Raw genomic sequence first — 21,545 nt, 5'->3', positions numbered from 1 at the left:
ATTATTTTTTGAATACATAATTACATATAAAATATTAACTTCTATTTTTAATACTAAGTGATTGAGCATTAAAATTATAGTTTTTTTTTTTTTTTTTTTTTTTTATTTTATTTTACAAATGCACATACACAATCTATACATTTTTGCACAATAAGCGTATAAGATAAGAGTAATAAAAAAACATGGATTGCTTGAGGAAGAAGCCACCCATTAGTGGCACTTACTTACTTGGCGTTATATTTAGGGTAATTGCGGTATAATTAATTTAAATGGTCACGACACCATTTCCTTTTAAGTCTACGTTGTGGATATCTCGGGAGTGAGAAGGTATGTAGCTCTTTTATTAATGGATTAGGGTGATTTTCAAGTCTGTCGAAAAAACGTTTGTTTCACTTCAATTACAACGGGTAGGATATCTAGATCTTGGTGAAGAGTTTCATTAGAGACGTAGAAGGGAGCGTTAGCGATTTTTCTAAGGGTAATATTCTGAAAGACTTGAATTTTGTTTAAATTTGATTTTTTGGCCCATCCCCAGAGTTGTAATCCGTATGTCCATATTGGCTTAAGGAAAATTTTGAAAACAAGTAGTTTTGTTTTTAAGCTAGTTAATTTATTTTTTGATAAAATTGTTTTTAGCGATCTAGATCGAGCATTAAGGATTAATCTTTTAGCTCTTATATGTTTGTTCCAAGTTAATTTTTGGTCAAGGATTAATCCTAAATATTTAACAGCATTGAGTGGTGGGATAGGTATGTTATTTATTGTGACATTTGGACATTGACCGTGTCTAAGGATAAAAGTTGTATGAACCGAATTGCTGTGATTTACTTTTACACGCCATTTTTCATACCATTTGGATTGTAAATTTAAATGAGACTGTAAATTAGTAGAGGCTATGATTGGATCGTTATGAATTGAAAAAATTACTTTGTCGTCTGCGTAGTCAGCAACAGTGGTGTTTGGATTTGTTGGCTGATCAGAGGCATATATGTTAAAGAGCAAGGGGGAGAGGATTGTTCCTTGAGGTACACCGGCGAAAATCGGGGTTATATTTGAAGTTGATGAGCCGTAACGTATTTGGAAGTGTCGATTTGTAAGATAGGTTTTGATTAAAAGAAAGAGCAGTGGGGGTAAAAAATTGCGAAGTTTAAACAGTAGACCCTCGTGCCATACTTGGTCGAAGGCATGGGATATGTCTAAGAAGACAGCTGTGCAATAGCATTTTTTTTCGAGAGATGTACTTATAGTATTAACCACTCTATGGACTTGGTGTATCGTGTTATGTTTAGCTCTAAAGCCAAATTGTGCAGGAGGGAGTATATTGTTTTCAAGTATATGAGGAGACAATCGTTTGAGAATTAGCCTTTCACAGATTTTTGAAAGGTATGGTAAGAGACTGATAGGTCTGTACGAGTTCGGGATATCTGGAGGTTTTTCCGGCTTGGCAAACATGACTATTTGTGAAAATTTCCAGCTTAGTGGAAAATATGAGAGTCTTATGATTGCGTTGTAAATATAGGTTAGGAGCACAATAGCCTTTTTTGGCAGCCATTTAGCGACTTCTGCTGTGATCAAATCGAAGCCAAGAGATTTCTTACGAGAACACTTAATTATGATGTTTTTACTTCGTTGGGTGTGAAGTATTTTACAGGGCAAGCTGGTGGTAGTGGAGAGTTTAGATGTCTTTCAACATTTTTTAAGTGTTGAGGAATAAGGATATCATTATGTGGTTGGAAGGTTTCACATAGATGAGATTGAAAAACAGCGGCATTTTCGTTATCTGTGATAGCTAAAGTATTGTCTGCATTTTTTAGTGGACACGATGGAGTTTTGTATTTAAGCATTCGCTTGGTTTCTTTCCTGAGACTACCATTTGTACTAGATAAGGATTGTAATTTTTGTTCGAATTCATTTGTTTTATGTTTAGCTAGGACCTTTTTCAGTGAATTAGCTAATTTATTGTATGCTGATTTGTGGGATGGGATCCGGGATGCTTGGTATCTAGCTCTAGCTCTGCGTTTTTCTACTATAAGGCTCCGAATTTGTTCGGGAACGAGTTGGAAATTAGAATGAGTGTTAGGTGGATTGTCTAGTTTGGTAGCTGCCCAAGCAGCTGACTGTATGAGAGTCGTTAAATTATTTACTGCTTCGTCAATATCGAGATTAGATTTTAGTTTGACTTTGAGATTTATTTGTTCGTTTAATATATTTTGAAATTGTAAACGGTTATTTTGGGGAGAAAATAATCTAGGTGTTTCAGTACGAGTTAGTGGGGTTGCAGAAATATTGAGTAGTACTGAGGAATGATCCGAATTTAGATCTAATATATTATTAACAGAACAGTATAAACTGCTGGGTATTTTTGCAACAAAGATGTCCAGAATATCTGGTTTTTTTCTAAGGGATGAAGGCCAGTAAGTGGGTTTTGGTGGAGAAAGTATATTAAAATTATTTATGTTAATAAAATTATGTAGAACGACGCCACGAGGGTTGTTTACGCGGCAGCCCCAAGCTTAATGCTTGGCATTGAAGTCCCCTCCTATAGTAAAATTATTCTTAACTATGTTAAAAAAGTCTGTAAAGATGATATTAGTTATATTATGTCGGGGAGGAGAGTAAAAAGCTCCTATGGTAATTGAAATACTATTCAGTTTAACCAATATCATACAAGACTGTATATGGTCATGACAGTAGTTGGGGAGTGGTTGGAAATGAATAGTGGATTTGACGAAGATCGCTACACCGCCATGAGCTGTGTTGTCTGGATGGTTAACTTTTAGTAAGATGTACCCGGGTATGTGGAAATTGGAATATTTAGTACAATGCGTTTCGGTAATGAGCGCAATGTCTAGACGTCTGTGATATAATACATTTTGTAACTCGTTAATATGGTTTTTGAGACCGTTTGCGTTTTGCGTTAAATTGTAAAATTACGAGTGATTTGTTAGTGGCTAACCTATTCATTTTTTTTATCTAATAAACTGGAAATAACTTTAGTAAGTAATGTAATTAAAGGGTTATTTAGAAGTTTAAATTCGTTTAGGAAACTTGACATTTGTGTATTTGAATGTATAATTAATGGAGTAGTATTTTGGGGAGGAGGTTGATTCTGAGTGGCTTGAGCATACGTTTGAGAATAAGTTGGATGATTGGGTGGAGTGTCAGTTGGTGGGTGGCTGTCTTTAACATTATTTGGCTTAAACTTAAGATTATGTTGATTAATATTATTTGTATTTGGTTTCTTACGGAGCTGGAGCTCTTTGTATGTTGAACAGCCCTTGCAGTTCACCGGGTGAATGCCGGAACAAAGGGCTCATCACATAGGATCTTGACGCGAGTTTGGGCAGGCAGATAAGTGATGATTGTTTCCGCAGCGGACGCAACGAGGTATATATCCGTAATATGCTTTGGTGTGACCATAAGCTTGACAGTTTTGACATTGGCTTATGATCTTAGGCTTGTGAGGCTCTTCAATTTTAATTTTTGTATGTAATAAGGAATCCAGTTGGTATATACCTTGTGAGAAATCTGTGGGTTCTAAGTCGATGAAGAAGAGTGGAAGGGGTGTTTATTGATTAGGTATAATACTTGAGTAACTTGCCTTACTTCGAATAGTCGTACTTCCAGTTAGGTTAGGTTAGTCGGAGTAGAGGGGTGTAGGTTGCGCAGAACTACACGAGTTGGTTTATCTTCGTTTAATTGGTAAGTGTGGAACTCGGCTTTTTCTTTCTTTAGAAAATGCACTACAGTTGTTTGTGCATCATCGTGACGGTCGTCAAGGATTCGCCAAGACCACCGTCGGCACCCCTCTTTTTTACCCCCACCGGTGACGCGCACCCGGTCGCCCGGGCCGTCGATCGCGATGGTGTGTGGGGAAAAACTTGTTTTCGGTTCTGGATATTCGTTCGCGTTCGGCCGGCGGATAATTATCGTGCCTGCGCCACCTTTTCCGTGTGTGTTGTCTTCTTAAGGTCGATTCCTTCTTTTTTGTACGCGAGTGTCGTTTTGTCGTGCGTTTTTGATCCGCCACCGTTGGTCGATCTCGTTTGTGTGTCACCGCGTGTAGTGTCAACGCGTCTTTTTTTATATACTATAGACCTCGTGGTCACTTTCGCAGCCTTGCGTCCGTACGCCCTGTTTATCGCGTCGGTTGATTGGTGGACAGTGGTATTGTGCCATCACCGTGCACCGTGTTTCACGAACTCGCTTTTGTGTGTGTTAGATACCACCTCTTCGAGTGCGTTTCCCGTACGTTAACCTGTTTTTCGGTCGCGATCACTTTAGTAACGTTGGCGTCCACGTGGTTTTCACCCGTGGTCCTTTTTACAAGTCGGTTCGTGGTGCGCGTCGTGTACACCAGTAGTACCAACTTCGTTCCCGACACAAGCCATCCATTGCCACGAGTGTTGTCTGTTGCGGTCTGCTGGTTGGTAACACTACGTATTTACGCTGCCATCTAGGGGACAGGTGTAACGATTTTCAGTTAGACCCTTATCACCACCACCCGAGATAAGATTGTTTTTATTTACTCATTGTCTGTAAACTTTAATAATAACAAGTGTGGTTTGTGCCCAAGGGCCTATTATTTATTGGTCTATTATTTCTATGGCCCTTTGTTGTCCTTAAACACCATCATCTCCTCCTCTCACCATATTACTTAATATTCTTCAGAGCGCACGTTCGCGAGTGTCGCGCGGCCGGCTGGCGATCAATATTTTTCAACAGCTCTGCGACGGTGCGTACAAACAACAGTTCTATAAGAATCTGGGTTCGATGTTTGAATTTTTAATTTGTCCGTAGTAGATTTGCAATAAAAATTATCGACGCCAATTAAATTTATTAGTTCGGTACATAAGCCCGGGAAATCTTCGACTCCTTTAATAAATATTGGAGGAGGTGGCTTGATGGCGGGATGAGCAGGGGCTGAAGCGGTGGGTTGTGATTCTTCGAAGATAATATCTTCATTGGATGTTTCAGCTGCGCTGAGTAATTCAAATCTGTTCGGTAAAGAGAACAGTTTTTTTTTATGTTGCACTTTTGGAGATAATGGGGGATCAGAATTGGAGGAGGAGAGATTTCTTTTCTTTGTTTTGATCCATTTATCGTTTGTTGAGTTATTACTCAGTTTAGGCAAAGTTGTCATAGAACGCTTATCTGGTAATTGTTTATCTTTTTTGTCCTTAGTTGTTGAGCCCATAATTACCCAATTAATTTTTAATTGTCATATATCAGTAAAATTTTTATTATGATAGGAACACGAGTGTAACGCAGGTCCAAAGGTCACCGCAAGTACGGTGCCTTGGAAGTAAGATTATTTATACAATCAGATACTGAACTATTTAGCGCACTTATAGTTAAAATGTACCAAACTGGGTACTCCCTGTACACATATATATATAACATATATCCTTGAAGAAATTAAATGCGTCCTGACATAGGTCTGTCCAAAAAAATGGTTGACCCTGTTTTAATAGTTCGGTTAATGGTTTTGCCATTTTGCTGAAATGTTGGATAAACTTCCTGTAATAACCCACCAATCCAAGAAAGGATTTAATATCTTTTGCATTTTTTGGAGTAGGGTAGTTAGCAACACATTCCACTTTTTTCATATCTGGTTTTACGCCTTCTTTCGTAATGGTATGTCCTAGATAATTAACCTCGTGCCTCATGAATTCGCATTTAGGCGGTTGTAATTGAAGGTTGAATTTTCTTAATCTTGTAAAAACTTCACGAACTGCTTCATGTGTTCTTTTAAGGTTGAACTTACGACTATAATGTCATCTAAATAAACGAAAGTTCTGTAGCCGTTAATACCTTGTAACACCCTGTTCATCAACCTTTGAAAGGTTGCTGGCGCACCTTTGAGTCCGAAACACATTCGGTTAAACTCGTAGTGTCCTTTATCCGTACTAAACGCGGTTTTTTCCTTGTCGTTCGGATGTACTGGTATCTGGTGATAACCATTCACCATATCTAAACAGGTGAAATATTTGGCTTTCCCTAATTGATCTAAAATTGAAGTTACGTCTGGCATCGGAAAAGCATCTCCTGCTGTAAGACTATTAATCTTTCTGAAATCAACCACAACTCTATATTTTTTTGATCCTGATGAGTCTGCTTTTTTAGGTACTGTTAATAGAGGAGCATTCCATGGACTCTCACTCGGGCTGACGATCTCATCTTGTATGAGTTGCTCCACTTGCTTCTCTATTTCTGCTTTTTGTGAATATGGGAGGCGGTAAGGCCTCTGATATATTGGTTGGGTCACACCAGGTGTTTTTATTTCATGCATAGTTGCCTCGGTGCATCTTATTTTATCTCCTTCTAGAAAAAAAATATCCGAGAACTCACTACATAATTGCTCTATGGTTTCTTTTTCCTCCCTATTCATATGATCACATTTTATAGCGTCCTTTATTAATTGAATACGATCAAATTTATTTTTGGGAACTTCGGTAGTTTGTATACTGTTGATTGTCACAACATCAAAAATCTCGTGTGATAATTCTGAAAGTTTTGGTGCTGTTATTGTTTGAGGCTCTTCTGTTGCATTCATGACATTAAGAAGTATTTCTTGGTTTTTTACTAAATTTAATACGTTGGCACATAATATGTTTTTACTTATCTCTTGCGCATGAACGAGGATAGTTTGTTGTTCGGTTACATTTTTATCATCGACTTTGACCGAAATTATCATTTCACTGCGTGGAGGTATTGTACTGACGACGTCTGTCGACGACATCATCACCCCTTTGCTAACATCAATGATCATTTGGTTGTTCTTTAAAAAAGGATTACCTAGAATACCATCGCCGGTGATCGGGAAAGTTGTGTCGACTACTTGGAATTCTGTTTCGTATTCTCTGTCGTTCACTAAAACCGTTAACATTACACTGCCCATTGTATTTACTAATTGATCATTAATACCTTGTATGCTGTATATTTTTGTGTTCGATACTAGTAGATCGTCTTTAAGGGAACTTAATTTTATTAAATTGAGTTATGCGCCTGTATCTATTAGTAATTTCGCTGACTCTTTGATGCATTGTGGTATATTATATGTGGCATAATTGTTTGCTAATTTTATTTTAAATGTTAATATTCTTGATTTTGGGCTATTATTCTTAGTTCCCGAACCGGACGGATGCCCGCCACGCCCGGTTCTGAGCCATTTCCCGACGTAGTCGGCTGATTTTGCATACCTTGATTCACTTTTCTTGTGTCTGCGTTTTTCTTTCTGTAACATTCCTCTAATGTGTGGTTAGTCTTTTTGCAGAAGCCACAGAATTTTGGTTTCGAATCTCGGTTTAATCTGTATGCCGCATTTTTTGTTTGTTTATCTCGCTGACCTGTATCTTCATTACGCTTTGTATGTTTACATTCATTTGTATTATGGTTATTTTTTCTACAATTTCTGCAATATTTTCCAATATTGTTGCTGTAAGGTTTACCTTGTAACAGTCGTTGTGTTTCTTTGTGCGAAAGGAACATTTTTTCTTCTTCTATACTTTCTTTAATCGCTTCTTCCAATGTGGAAAGGTTTCTAGACTTTATTATATTCCTAATATTTGGCGACAATCCTTCAATGTAGGTTGTTAATGTTATTTCTCTTATATAGCCGTGTATAGCTTTAGTGTCTGAAGTAGATCTCCCCTTAGCACTAACGTTGCAAAGTTCGTGTAATAGTTTCTCTACTCTTGACGTATAGCTTTGTACGTTTTCTCCTATTTGCATTCTACATGATGTAAGTTCTACCTGTAAATGACCTGCAGTGCGCTTGGCGCAGAAGGCGACTTCTAAGAGCCCTTTTAGCATGTCCCTTGATGATATCTCCCTATATTGTCTAACTGCGTAAGCCTTGCCTGTCAATTTCTGCTGAATAGCTCGCAAAAGCAAAGGACGAGTTTTTTCATCAACGCCGTTCATTACAAAATCACAAGCGTCGATAAATGGATATACCCGCTGTGGGTCTTCCCCGTCGAATATAGGTACTAACTGTAACGCAGAATCGAAAGATAATGTGGCTGCCATTGTATTACTCGGTCTTAATATTGAAGTATTGTCTCTAGGATTTATCGAGAAAAATAGCCTATCAAAGCTTTTAGAACGCCTACCGTGTCTTAGTTTTCGAGACCTAGTGTTTCTCCTATCGACTGATGGTGATTCTAAGCTTACCCGTCGGGGAGGGACGTAATCGGTGTCGTGATCTGATAAATCGGAACTACTAGTAGTATCACTAAACTTAAATCTATCGACATAAATTATATGATAAATTGATTAAACTTACAGTAATAATTGTATGATACTCATCGCGTTTACTGTATTCATCTCTCTAGAATCACTTAATGCCGTACTCTGATTGACCGCGTAGATTTCCCGTAGTGCCGTATCGCGATGCTGTTGCTGGTTAATTGACTTGTACACCCTATATGGCTGGACCCGAAGACGCTCCCACGGAGACTTGCTGTTACTTCTTTGAAGTTCTCCGTCCCGAAACAGCTGGCGCGGGAACCACGTAATACGTGGGTTTATGGTAATTAATTCGTATATTTGTTTGTGTATATTATATGTATACACTACAATATATTGAATACACATACACTGTGTTGTGTATTTTTGATGACATCGACAGTGTATATAGTGTGAGACACGGTGTTGCACTCGTGCTATATTTCACGGTCAGGGACGAAAGCGACGACAACGACGACGTTTTATTTAGCGTCTCTTATGATGCACGCTAATAGATTTTGATTAGTGGGCACGTTGTCCTCACTGAAAGAAATGTTTCTTCTTTTTTTTTTTTTTTATTATTAAAGCGGCTCCGCGTGTTGTGTTGACAGTTACCGGATGCCACGCCCAAGAATTTCGCTGATGTCGTCAAAAATCAAAATTGTCTTTACACCACTTGGCGTATTATGTTATGTACGTGTAAGTGTTATATATTTTAGGCATCGAATACGTATAAACGTAATATTTTAATACATATTACATGTAAAACTTCTTCCAGAAATATTGTGTTAATTGTATTTTCTTACCGTTTAATTGTCGGTTTTGGAATTAATTTCTGGACTGATGTAATCTGTCACAGCGTCCCATGTAAAATAAATCCTCGTACTATTATTTCGAAGAGCACCGCTGCCACCAATTTGTTATAGGCCGGATCGGTTAAACTCGTTAGAGTCCGTCGACACTATGTAACGTTTATAAGTTCGCACTTCGAATAAAGTAAAGGATTAAAAAATGGTTAAGACTCGTGAACAAATTGCTATTATGAGTTCGTTTATTGACCGTTCATGTACTTGGTTACAATACGACTGGTTATACGGACGGCGAGAGGCGTCCGGTTAATCCAAAAATGCTTACTTGCATTACTCCCCACATAAAGGACTAATGCCTACGCGTACATGTTATGTATACATTCATAATAATAGTTATAATAATAATAATAATAATAATAATAATAATAATAATAATAATAATAATAATATATATACTAAATACTACTCGCTTACAACAATATTATTGATTATTAATAATATCAGATAACATTAAATGTATTTGATGTGGTAATCAGGGGCAAATTTTCTATTAGGCACTGTAGGCTAGCTACCTAGGGCGGCAAAATTTGGGGGTGGAAAATTCTATATGGTTTTATTAAAAAATATAAAACATATGAAAAAAAATTCGAAAATTAATTACTTTATATTTACTAAAAATAATTGTATGCGTGCATTTTGTTAATATTTTTATATTATTTTTATATTTATTTTTGTTCATTACAATTTATAATCATTAATAATGACTTTTTATAAATGAAAACTGTACAGAAAACAGTTTTTGATAATACTATATTTAACACGTTGGTATAGTCCGCCCAGGACCCACATTGCCACGTTAAGAATACGTACGGTCGATTATGGGTCATATACTCATATTATATTAAGCAACAATGGTTATTAATATTATTTTTATCGGATATTGTTTTCGCCGAAATTTCGGGGAAAAATATATACCTACACTGCATTGATTTTATAAAATCAATGCTACACTGCCACACTATATTAATAAATCGACTAAATATAAATAATCCTAGGCTGTTGTTATGAAAATCTGTTTTTATTTACATTTAGTGGACATCCATTGACATTTTTGCAAAGTAGACATTTACTTTTAGCTTTTGTCTAAAAATTCAAATGGATGTAGGTGTATATGTGTCTATATATTTATTATTTAGATTAAGTATTTTGGAAGGGATAATATAACTTCTTCACCTATTATAGGGCCGGCAAATTTTTGGTGCCTATAGCCATAAAAAAGATAAATCTGACTCCGGTGGTAATTTATTATTCAGTTTTATAATATACAGTTTTAAACCGATTTCTATTAAAATCAAAATTGAATTGATAATTTGTCCATATTCCTCGCACTACTAAATACAAGTATAATACTTAAATCCCCTCTGATGTAATAGAATTATTATTGTTGTCTTATTTGATTACATTAAACTACATTCTGCGGCTATATTTAGCTTGTATTTGGTCTCTTTATATCAATCGCATCCAGCATTTGTTTAAACTATTTCAACAATAACAAAACCCACTATGATAAGAATTTATGAATAGTCCATAATAATATCATTGTTTATCTATTTTAAATTATTTTGTCCAAAAAAAAATCATGAAGATTTATATTCATTATAAATACAGTTGGTCATTGTACAACTTATATGAAAAGAAGATGCAAAAATTGGGAGCAGTATGACGATTTAAAAAAAAAATCCAGTCCAAGTAAAAGAATAGACTACAGTACCTGTTGAATTTTTTATTTTATTCGATTTAAAAAACATTTAAATTAAACTTTTTAAATAAAATTTAAAAATTTTACTGTAGATTTTATTAGAGCTGAACATTGTGGTGACGTAAACAATGCACCGCGAATCGTCCAAGTTGTTTACAATATTGTCAGTGGATAAGGGGAAATCCCATGGTCTAGAATATGTGATGATTATCTCGTTAAGGTAATTTCGAGAATTTTCTAGACAATCGACGCCGATATATATATACCGGCTGGTCAGACGCTCATTCAATCAGTCCGTGAGTACAATCCGCGACACACTGTGAATTACACTTCGCGACATATTCAGCAATTCCTCCGCTATTGTAACACGTATCGATCTTTGTTTTTCACATTTAATATACATACATATTTATATAATATAGTGTTTATTTTAATTAAATTAAATTGTGAGTGATTTTTATTACTTAAATCCCACAACATAAATTCATTAACTATTAAACATTTCCGTTGTATATCGAATAATAATTATTATGGTGAAATTCTTTACAGGAACAATATAAAACAACATTAACGTAAAATTATACATTTTGAAAAAGTATGTGAATATAAGATACACTTAACTGTATTAATATTATAATATTACAGATCAATCAATATATCAATATTTAATAATAGTATAAAAAATTGTGTTCTCTGGAGCAATTGTGTACATAGATACGTCATCCATAAAAAACATACCCACCCATAGAAAATTCAACTTTCTAGAAAAACTGAAACAGCAGGAATTCTGAAAATATTAGTAGGGATCGGCAGGAATTGAGCACTAATCATTGGCGTAAAAAAAATTATAAAAAGTTAAACTTAAAGTGTGGGTGGGGCTGTGTAACATTACCTCAGCCCCACCCGTAGAAAATTCGACTTTCTGGAATAACTGGTACAGCAGGAATTCTGAAAATGTGGCAAGAATTGGCAGGAATTGAGCATTAATTATTGGTGCAAAAAAAATTGCAAAATTAAAAATTGGGGAGCTGGGGTAATGTACGTTCTCTATACACAGCGTTAAATGTATATAAGTATAATATGTTGTATAACATTTTTATTGCAAGAAAAAATCTAATTGAAAAAAAATTAAAAACACATTTTATGTATCTTTTAATTTTTAAATAAACACAAAGGATCTAATCTTGATGTTATTCTGGGGGGTCATGACCCCCATGACCCTCCCCCTGAATCCGCACCTGCTAAGACAACTGAATTGAATCAATAGTGTAAGGTAGTTGACTCTATGCATACATAAGCTTACATATGTACAATTAAATTATTTTTATAACACTTCATACCTCTACATATGATTAATATTTAACGCATATTTCATTATTTTAAAACCTATTGTGATCAACTGCTATGATTAAATAAACACCCCTTTCAGTATAATAATTTATTCAACAGAAGACAGTTTTGACAGTTCAACTTGAAATAAATCACCGAATACGTCTATAGGTGTTCTATTGCTACGCAGTATTCAACGAAAACTATTAAAACTTCAGTTTTAACTAAAAACATTGTATGATGGCATTGGCTAATACATTATTGTTAGGTCTTTGTGCCAATTGGCCACCTTTGAACATTACAGAAACTACTTTACCTCCACCATGGAAATGGAGTAAGTTTCCCGTATACTTTTTTATTTGTTTAAGCCACTTATAATAATATAATAATATATTTGTGATGAAAGATATATCATATAATGAATCTTCTCTTTTGACCTTATTTTTGGATTTCTGAGTTTCTGCCCTTTTGTCTCTATACAAATACAATTATAAATAGATAGTTTTTTTGAATGAAGATAAATAATTAAATAATTAAAAGTAAATTTAAATCCAAATTAATTTATTCTAAATTATTTAGTAGTAAATATAATATATTGCATTATGTAAACTATTGCAATTTCAAGAGGATTGGTAAAATATTTATTTGTTATACATCTACCATGAAAATATCTAAAATAATTTGTTCAACTAAACAGTATATTGTAATCATTATTTAGGTAATCTGACTAAATTATATTTAGATACGCAACAGTGAAAATTGTTGGTGTTTATCAAGTAAAATGCTGTATTTTGTATTATATTTTATCAGCTAATATTATTGTGGAATCAAATCTTTAAATAATGTCTTTAAAGTAGGTACCATATAATTCTAAATTTTCAAAAATATGTTAATTTTCTGATTTCATGATTCTCGAAATATTTTTGGTACTAATGGTAGGTATTTAGATTTTTTAGTGCAAGTTAGTTATCTGAAAGTTGTACAATATCTTAAAATAAAATAAAAAATAAAAAAATGAGAAAAATATTACAAATAAAAATATAATTAAATAAAATTCTTACTTTCTAACGATACAATATTATAAGCTAATAATTATCGCTCATAACTATTGTGGTGTATTTCATATTAAATATTTATATTAAGTGAATTGGTTTGAGTCTATTTATTTGATTTTTAACTTCTTGTTTTCTATATTCATTTGCTGTCGAAAAATATATTAAGAAAAAATAAATATTATAAATAAATATTTATATAATTTTATGATTTATTGGAAGTTATTCTTACTGAAATAGTATTTAGTGGTATTACTTAAAAAAACTACGAAATAGTTCAATTACGAACATTTAGTACTTCAACCTACATAATTTTATGATTTTAAAATTATAAGAAAAATAATTAAAATTTTTTTATTCTGTTATCGAGTCAGCTGAAATTTTGATTTTATAAATTATAGTGTTATTAATTTATTGATACCTAGCTGAACTAGTCTTCACCCGTGTGCAGTTTTTTGTGTTACCTACGTAGAACTTTTTATTTTATCAGTTTTATATATGATATCGATAAAGTGTTGAATATAGGCATTGATATATATCCGAGACATATCAACTATCAGTGGTCTTATTAAATGTATTATTTTATTAACAAACAGGTGTAATAAACAATATATCTGTAATATCTTTATGATACAGTTTTAATAATAACTACTTAAATAATTATAGCAAATACACTGACCAAGGTGTAAATAAAAATATAAATTGTCTTTACATTTTTTCCATTTTTACCCCTATTAACCTTTTTAACTAACCCCTGTAAAGGTTGAATTTTGAAATATCCTTAAGGGTTTTTTGCATCATAAAATGAACTTACTGACTTAATGACTCAAATTCATAATTTCAGTATAATGTAAGTAATTTCAGCGAAAAGGCTCGGATTCAAAAAAATCCTACCAAATATAATTTTTAAGCCCTCTATAACCCTCTTTCTAAAAATATGGCCAAGAAATTACATTTTCAATGTTAAACACCTATTAATCCTTTTAGGGGCTTAATTTTGGGAAATAAATTCTTAAGGAGTTAGTATATTATGAAACAAAACTACTGGCTCAATTTTATTATAATAGCTTCAGCAGTTCCGGCTAGGTGATTTTTTTCTTTTTTACCCCTTTTACCACTTTTAACCCCTGTAGGGGTTGAATTTTAACAAATCATTTTTTAGTGAGTGTCTACATCATAAAATGAAACTATCGTTCTGCATTTTTTTATCGTATTTTCAAAAAAATATATTTTAATATTATGAATCATTAATTTCATAGTTCCAGAAAACAAAGCAAAATATATCAATAGTACTAAATATCATTGTGATCTTAAAAATAATATTCAGATTCAGTATGAAATACTACGAGGTAAACGTTTAAAGATTGCTACATTCCCAGTAAGTACAAAATTAATATTACTTAAATATCGAATACAAAATCAAAACAGTAAAATGCGTATTAACGCTCAAATTATGTATTCTGATTTTGTATTTGTAAATGTATTAACAATTATACATGTATTTTTGGTGTTTGTATACTGTGTTTAATTATTTCGATAGAACTCGAAACCTCTAAGTTGGGTTACGAAAGAAAAAAATGGCACACTTATAGGTCATGGGATCGCATTTGAGATCGTGGAAACACTACGTCAACGATACGGTTTCACCTATGATGTTGTGGTACCAACAAGAGAAACTTTGTTAAATGAAAACGGTAGCATAGTTTATATGCTAGTTAAAGGGGTGAAGTATAATATACTATTCATTTTCAAGTATATTAATAGACAAGAATAGTTTAATGTAAAAAATTATGTATTTAAAATGTTTTATTTATTTTACTAGTTTGCGTGTATTAATTAATCATTAATTTTTATTTACAAAAAAAAAAAAACTCTCGGCAGCAGTGGCAATTTGGTAGTATTAATATTATTAAAATATATTTAAATTAATATAAATAAATATAAGTATGTAGTATAAAGTAAAAATTTAAACGTATGAAGTTGATACTTATATTTTGCTTATATTTTGTTTGTTGATTATGTAACGATGAATTTGATTGTGTTAGAATGTGAATTTGGATCTTGGTTTAGAGCTGCGGTGAATGACTCTGGGAGCTTAGAATTTTTTCTGCCCGTGTTTTATATGCAGCATTTGTTAAATATGTGTTCCATGTTGATATGCAATGCAATGCATATTGGTGCGTTCTCTTTAGACATTAGGTAGATATGTGTTAATTTTTGTGACTGATCTTTAATATGATAATTATGACTTCGAATTTTCTAGATTATTTCAAATGAAAAGGCTATTTAGTGATGTATATTTTGTTTTATTCCGTGAAGTTTGGTGGATAGGATGTCTATTGTTGGTGCCATTTATAAATGGATTAATATTTAATTAAACGTAATATATCAATGCGAGAGACGATTTTGAGGAATAATGATTGTGTGATATGTAATTTTTGACGGCTAGATAAGCGCGTTTGCGTGTATTATAATTCATTATCAATGTGATTACTTTTATTACATTTACATCCTCGTATTTTATTTATTATATATATTATTCTTTAAATATCAATATTTTATAGTACTACAAAAATGTGATTTTATTTTATTTGTTAAATATATTTAATATATATATATATATATATATTTAATATCTGTATATTTGTAATAAAATATACATTGAATAATTACTTTTACGAATAAATAATTGAATATTTTCACATTTAAGGAAGTAGATATGGCAGCTGCTTTTATACCAGTTTTGCCAGGATTGGATCATATTGTTAAGTGGGGAATCGAGTTGACTCAGTTTCAATACGTTGTGTTAATGAAAAGACCTAAAGAAAGTGCCACTGGATCTGGCTTACTAGCACCTTTTGAAATCGAGGTAAAATTCACTGTTTAAATTTTGATAATACATTTTTTAAAAGTGATATTACACACTATTTATGTTAGTTCTAAGAATAAGAAATATTTTATATTTATAAGAAATTTTTGGTAAAATTATAATTTTTTTTTTTAGTGAAATATATTTTTCAATTAAATCACTTACAAATAAATATCTTACAAAAATTAAAATATAATACTTCTAAAAAATAGATAATTGGTACTTTATAGACTTATATATAGGAAAATTTGTGTACAAAAAAAGGTTCCTTCTTGAAATTTGATTATATTCATTTAATTTAAATTTTTTGTACATGAAGGGTATAATTTTAAAATATATTTTTACTCATTATAGGTGTGGTTGTTAATTCTAATATCATTAATAGCAGTGGGTCCAATTATTTATGGTATAATGTTATTGCGACACAAACTTTGTGGTTATGAATCTAAAGTGTATCCTATACCTACTTGTGTATGGTTTGTATATGGTGCGTTGATGAAACAAGGATCATCCTTAAATCCAGATACTGGTATGTAAAGGAAGTAAAGTATAATTATCAACATAAAAAAAAAAAACCAATTAAAGATGTAGATAAATGCAGTGACGTATTTTCGGGAAAGAGGGTAAGGGGTCCAGGGTCAACCCAAGTCAACCCAACCTAACCCAAAAGAAAAAAAATGTACTTAAGTCATAAATGACTTATTATTAAGGTACAGTGAATGAGAATTTTAATTTACAATAAATTACTTGTATATGTGTTATTATAGGCATTAATAGTATAATATATGTGTTTTTATAATTTTATAATAATTCTTATTTTTTAGAAAAATCTGAAACCTCCCTCTCGCAAAAAATTTGAAAATATGCCATTGGATAAATGCAGTGGCGTACATTCAAATTTGATCTGGGGGAGGGGGGGGGGTTAAAAAAAATAACCAACACTAAAACCTTCCCTTTAAAACTACCCATTTTCCTAACAATCAAACACATTACACGTATAAATATTAATAGGCAAAACAGCAAAACAAATACAAAGGTTTACATAACTCATGGCAGTTAAATATTATTTAATATGCACAGTAAATACAGAGAATTATATATATTATATTATTAATTATTTATAATAAAAATTCTAATCTCCTTTTTTTATTGGATAGTTCAACCCAGGGCCGGCGAAAGCTATGGGCGACCCGGGCGATTGCCCAGGGCATCAGCATGAAAGGGGCGCCAAAGTGAAAATTGTTTTCATCTAATTTATCTTTTAATATGCATTAATTATCTACAGGAAGTAAGATACAGTTGTGCTTTCTACTTCATATTGGTACTGCATCCATACAGCGCTGATTTTGATGTAAAAATAATATATGGAAACATACCACCGCATTTGTATGTGTAAATAGATGGTAGTAATATTTATTTTCATAAAATATTTACCCGTTTACCAATAAATTCATATAACTAGACGATTACGTAAAAATCGCTTTTGGACCTTACAGCGAAAATACCGCGGTGTGTGACGTAAATCAAAAAGACACAGTTGCTCGATACTCACGTACAATTTATTGTTTTCGACGAGCTCTCGCTATGTACGATCTACTGTGTAATGTCAAATGTTTAAACTAACAAGTTACAGTTAACAGGTACTTAATCAATATTCATATTTTTTGTTTAGTTAATTTCTACATAATATTTTGGTTCCGTATTAGTTATTTACTATGAACTCCGTTCTCGAGTTGTCTTAAATATATATGAATATATATATATATTATAAATGAGTTGTTAGTGAAACACAGTATTCCTATATTGTAGGCAGTGGTGACGTGAAATAATATATTTCCTGAAAAAATTTTCAAACAATAAAAAACGCCAAGCTCAAAATTACAACTTTTATATTTTTGAAACGAAAAAACAAAAACCTGTCCAAAAAATGCGTTGATATAATACTAACTTATTATACTAAATATGTACTAATTTTATTTAATTTCACTAAAAAACTTTATTTTACTAATACTCAAACTATGTGGGTTGGAGGGGGGTCAAGGGCGTCAAAACATGGTTTTGCCCAAGACGTCAATACTTGTAACGCCGGCCCTGGTTCAACCAGCACTTCATCAGGAGTAATTGAATCATTTTTGTTGATCGAGAGCATAGCTAGACCATTAAGTCTTCCCTATCAAAATTAATTACAACATTAAATTAAGTTGATTATAATCATTAATACTATTATTTAAATTGAACATACCTCAGAAGTAGAGTTGCGTAGGTAAGTTTTTATTCTCTTGAGAGTTGAGAATGTCCTTTCATTAGTGGCAGAAGAAACTGGTAAAGTTGCTAATATTTTAACTAACTTAAAAATATTTGGGTACATGGCTTCATTACATATGTAAATAGCGTCCATTGCATTTTTTGGTTTATCCGTTTCTGATAGACATTTAAGTTTTCGTTGCCAAAGTTTGAACTCATTTTTGAATACCTCATCACAATTTCCAATATCTTCTAGATCTTCGCTATACTGTTTTGTAAGAATTATAAAATCTTCATAACCACTTTCTTTAAATAAGGAATGGAAGCTTTTGTCAATGTACTTTGGTGATTTGTAAATCTTTCTTCCAATTCATTAATGAATTTGTCTATGTACGGAATAAATACTGATACTCGATAAAATATTTCTGGATTGTTTGTTTGAATGTTACATCTGTTGGTTTGTCTTTTTGATATTCTTGGTATGTTTATCGCAATGTCAATTTTCTTAGCCAGTGATTTTACACGTTCAAAAATGTTTCCAAATTCTTTTTCAGCATTCAATCTTATCTCTGTAAGTTCTTGTTTTGTGTTTTGTGCCAATGACATAGCTTCTTTGAGATCTATGCTTGTTTGCTGGAGAACTTTTGATAAGACTAAACCTAATGCAAATACTTTATTCAAAACAAATAAGCAAATAATAAATTCGGAATTTAACATAGAGATTCTAAGTCGTCTTGCTTTTTCAGATGTATCATTGTCATTCCATTCAGAAATATCTTCCAAAGCTTCTTCAACATACTCAAAAAGTTATAAAAAGTCATGAACGGCATGGTATCTCTCAATCCAACGAGTCTCGCAATTTCTATTAAGCGTTTTTTTAGATGGTGTTTCGGACAACTTTTCTATTTTATGAATAAGAACAGACTTCCGCTTTGGATAAATAAAAAAATCTCTGATTTGACTTATTGTCCCAAGACAATCGCGTATGGCTGGTACACTACAGGATTTAGAAACAGCTAAATTTAACGAGTGGGCTGAACAATGAACATATAGAGCATTTGGGTGAATTTCTTTAATGTGAGCCTGGACACCATTAAATTTTCCGGCCATTGCAGCTGCCCCGTCATATCCTTGCCCACGTAAATATTGCGTATAGATACCAAATTGTTTAAGATTTTCTAGGATTAAATTTGCTATTCCTTTACCAGTCATATTATTAGTTGGTACAAATTGTAAAAATTCTTCAGTAAGTTTTAATGTATTAGAATTGAAATATCTAACACATAGCGATACCTGTTCCACTCCTGAAATATCCGCAGTTTCATCAGCAAGAATTGAAAAACATTTTGCTGTATTTACTCTAGAAACAACTTTGTCCAATAAAATTTTGTTACAAACATCAATCATATTATTTTGACTTCTATGACTATTATATTTCATCTTTCCCAAGCTTTCCAAATAGGTTTTCATTTCAATATCTCCTTGAGCTCGGTATCGTAAAATTTCTCTGAAATTACCTTCATTCATAACTTTTGAGTCATTGCTTTCAATTTTTCCTGAATCACGGTGTCCTCTTAATGCCAAGTTTTGACGGCCGCACAAAATAACTGCCTCAATTATTGGAATAATATTTTTTCGATTTTGCAATATTTGTTTGTTTTTTTCGTTGTCAATTATTTTATCGATTGCCCTTGTTGGATTTTTAAGCATGTTTAAGAAATTATCGGCATCTAATAAACTCTTTTTGTGATATTCTAAATTCGAATGATTTTTAAAGTTTTCCAATGCATGTTTCCAATCATCATATTTTAATTTATATATAGGTTTATATTTTAATTTTATTAATACAAATGCTCCCAATTTTTGGTTATTAACACCGGCTTCAGTTTTAGTAAAAGCAACACAATATTTGCAATACACACCACTGTTTACTTCTGAATAAGCCAACCAGGGAAAGCTAATAAGCCATTTATATTGAAATTTCAACTTTAAAACTTTTTGTTGTTTACCGACTACTGATATTTTGATAGGAAAATTGTAATTAATATCAGGGACCCAAATTTTGCTCAACATTTCTTCTATTTCACTTTGCTTTAACAATTTATTTGTGTAATATGCAATGTCAAAAATATTATAACTGGAAGATGTACGATTAATATCTGTAGTCGAAGGTGTGAATTGAGTGATAGGTGTATCAGATGCAGATACAGTTGATGGTAATGAGGAACTAGAGGAACTTATAACTGTTTGAGTTGCATTCAATGAATTTGACAATGAATTCATTATTGAAGGTGGTTTTGAAAAAAAAAATTGCATTTTCGATTGTTTTTTATCAGCCATGATTACTATTTATTTTAAGTATATATATACGAGTATATATTAAGTGGCGTATATAGGCGGCGGGCCTATATAATATCTGTTTGAAAGACAACTAAAATATATAATACTAATTTATATTTATTATTTTTAGGTATTTATTATTATTTATTACTTATTACTTATTAGATAGGTAAGTTCTGTACTTAAAAATACAATATATACTATATACAGTATGCATATTAACTTAACTGAGTTAAAAAAAAAAAAAAATCATTAACTCGATCAGTCTTGTGTATTTATAATTCAATTTAATATTTTAAACGTTTAATGTTTTGCTAATAAACAAATTTAATGTTATAAATTCAAATTAATCTTAACTAAATACTTACCTATGGTTTATGGAGTTCAATGAATAGCTATTCAACAACTATAGTTGTTGACATAAACTTCTCCAACGGCAGAATAGAACAAAATGAACGAACATTTCATAATTAAATATTTTAACATGGTCATTTACGATAGTGCTATAAAAATAGAATCCATTTCACCGTATTATTGTCGCTCACGAGAAATTTAACGATTATAACGTAATTGGTTTTTCCTACGTTGTCTGATCGAGTCGGTCGAGATAATGACAATATTAATATGTACCTATGCAATTAACTGACTGTGTACGATCAAGTGTCTATTTTGATTGATATACGGCAACCATAATTTTGTTATGAAATCTTTTTTCGTTGTTGGTAAAGTATAGTGTTAACTCAATAGTCAATAGTCAATATTCAATAGTCATATTATTATGACGTTTGTTTGTCCATGTATAATAAGAAATTCATCAATAATATCATTTTTTTTTTTTTTTTGGTCCTGGGGGGGGGGTGGGCCCCCCCCCCCCCCCCCCCCCCGTATGTACGCCACTGGATGTGCCAATACAA

The 21,545-nt window shown here is 32.2% G+C and overlaps 1 protein-coding gene and 1 pseudogene across 1 annotated transcript in view; one reads left to right on the top strand and one right to left on the bottom strand.

Moving 5' to 3' along the window:
- The first annotated feature begins 12,317 nt into the window (after positions 1 to 12,317).
- The window catches only part of LOC112694600 (glutamate receptor ionotropic, delta-1), a 19,848-nt gene continuing 10,620 nt past the window's right edge, over positions 12,318 to 21,545 (top strand). The window contains exons 1-5 of the mRNA XM_025570126.1: positions 12,318 to 12,460; positions 14,438 to 14,556; positions 14,719 to 14,901; positions 15,889 to 16,047; positions 16,402 to 16,576. Of these exons, the coding sequence (XP_025425911.1) occupies positions 12,364 to 12,460; positions 14,438 to 14,556; positions 14,719 to 14,901; positions 15,889 to 16,047; positions 16,402 to 16,576 (733 nt within the window). The 5' untranslated portion in view covers positions 12,318 to 12,363. The remainder of the gene's footprint in view (positions 12,461 to 14,437; positions 14,557 to 14,718; positions 14,902 to 15,888; positions 16,048 to 16,401; positions 16,577 to 21,545) is intronic.
- LOC112694601 lies at positions 18,043 to 19,107 on the bottom strand (annotated as a pseudogene).

The sequence above is a fragment of the Sipha flava genome, unplaced genomic scaffold, assembly GCF_003268045.1.
Source record: "Sipha flava isolate LNK unplaced genomic scaffold, YSA_version1 131_pilon_pilon, whole genome shotgun sequence".
Lineage (NCBI taxonomy): Eukaryota > Metazoa > Arthropoda > Insecta > Hemiptera > Aphididae > Sipha > Sipha flava.
The sequence above is the reverse complement of the archived record's forward strand: the minus strand, read 5'-3'. Positions and strand labels throughout refer to the sequence as shown.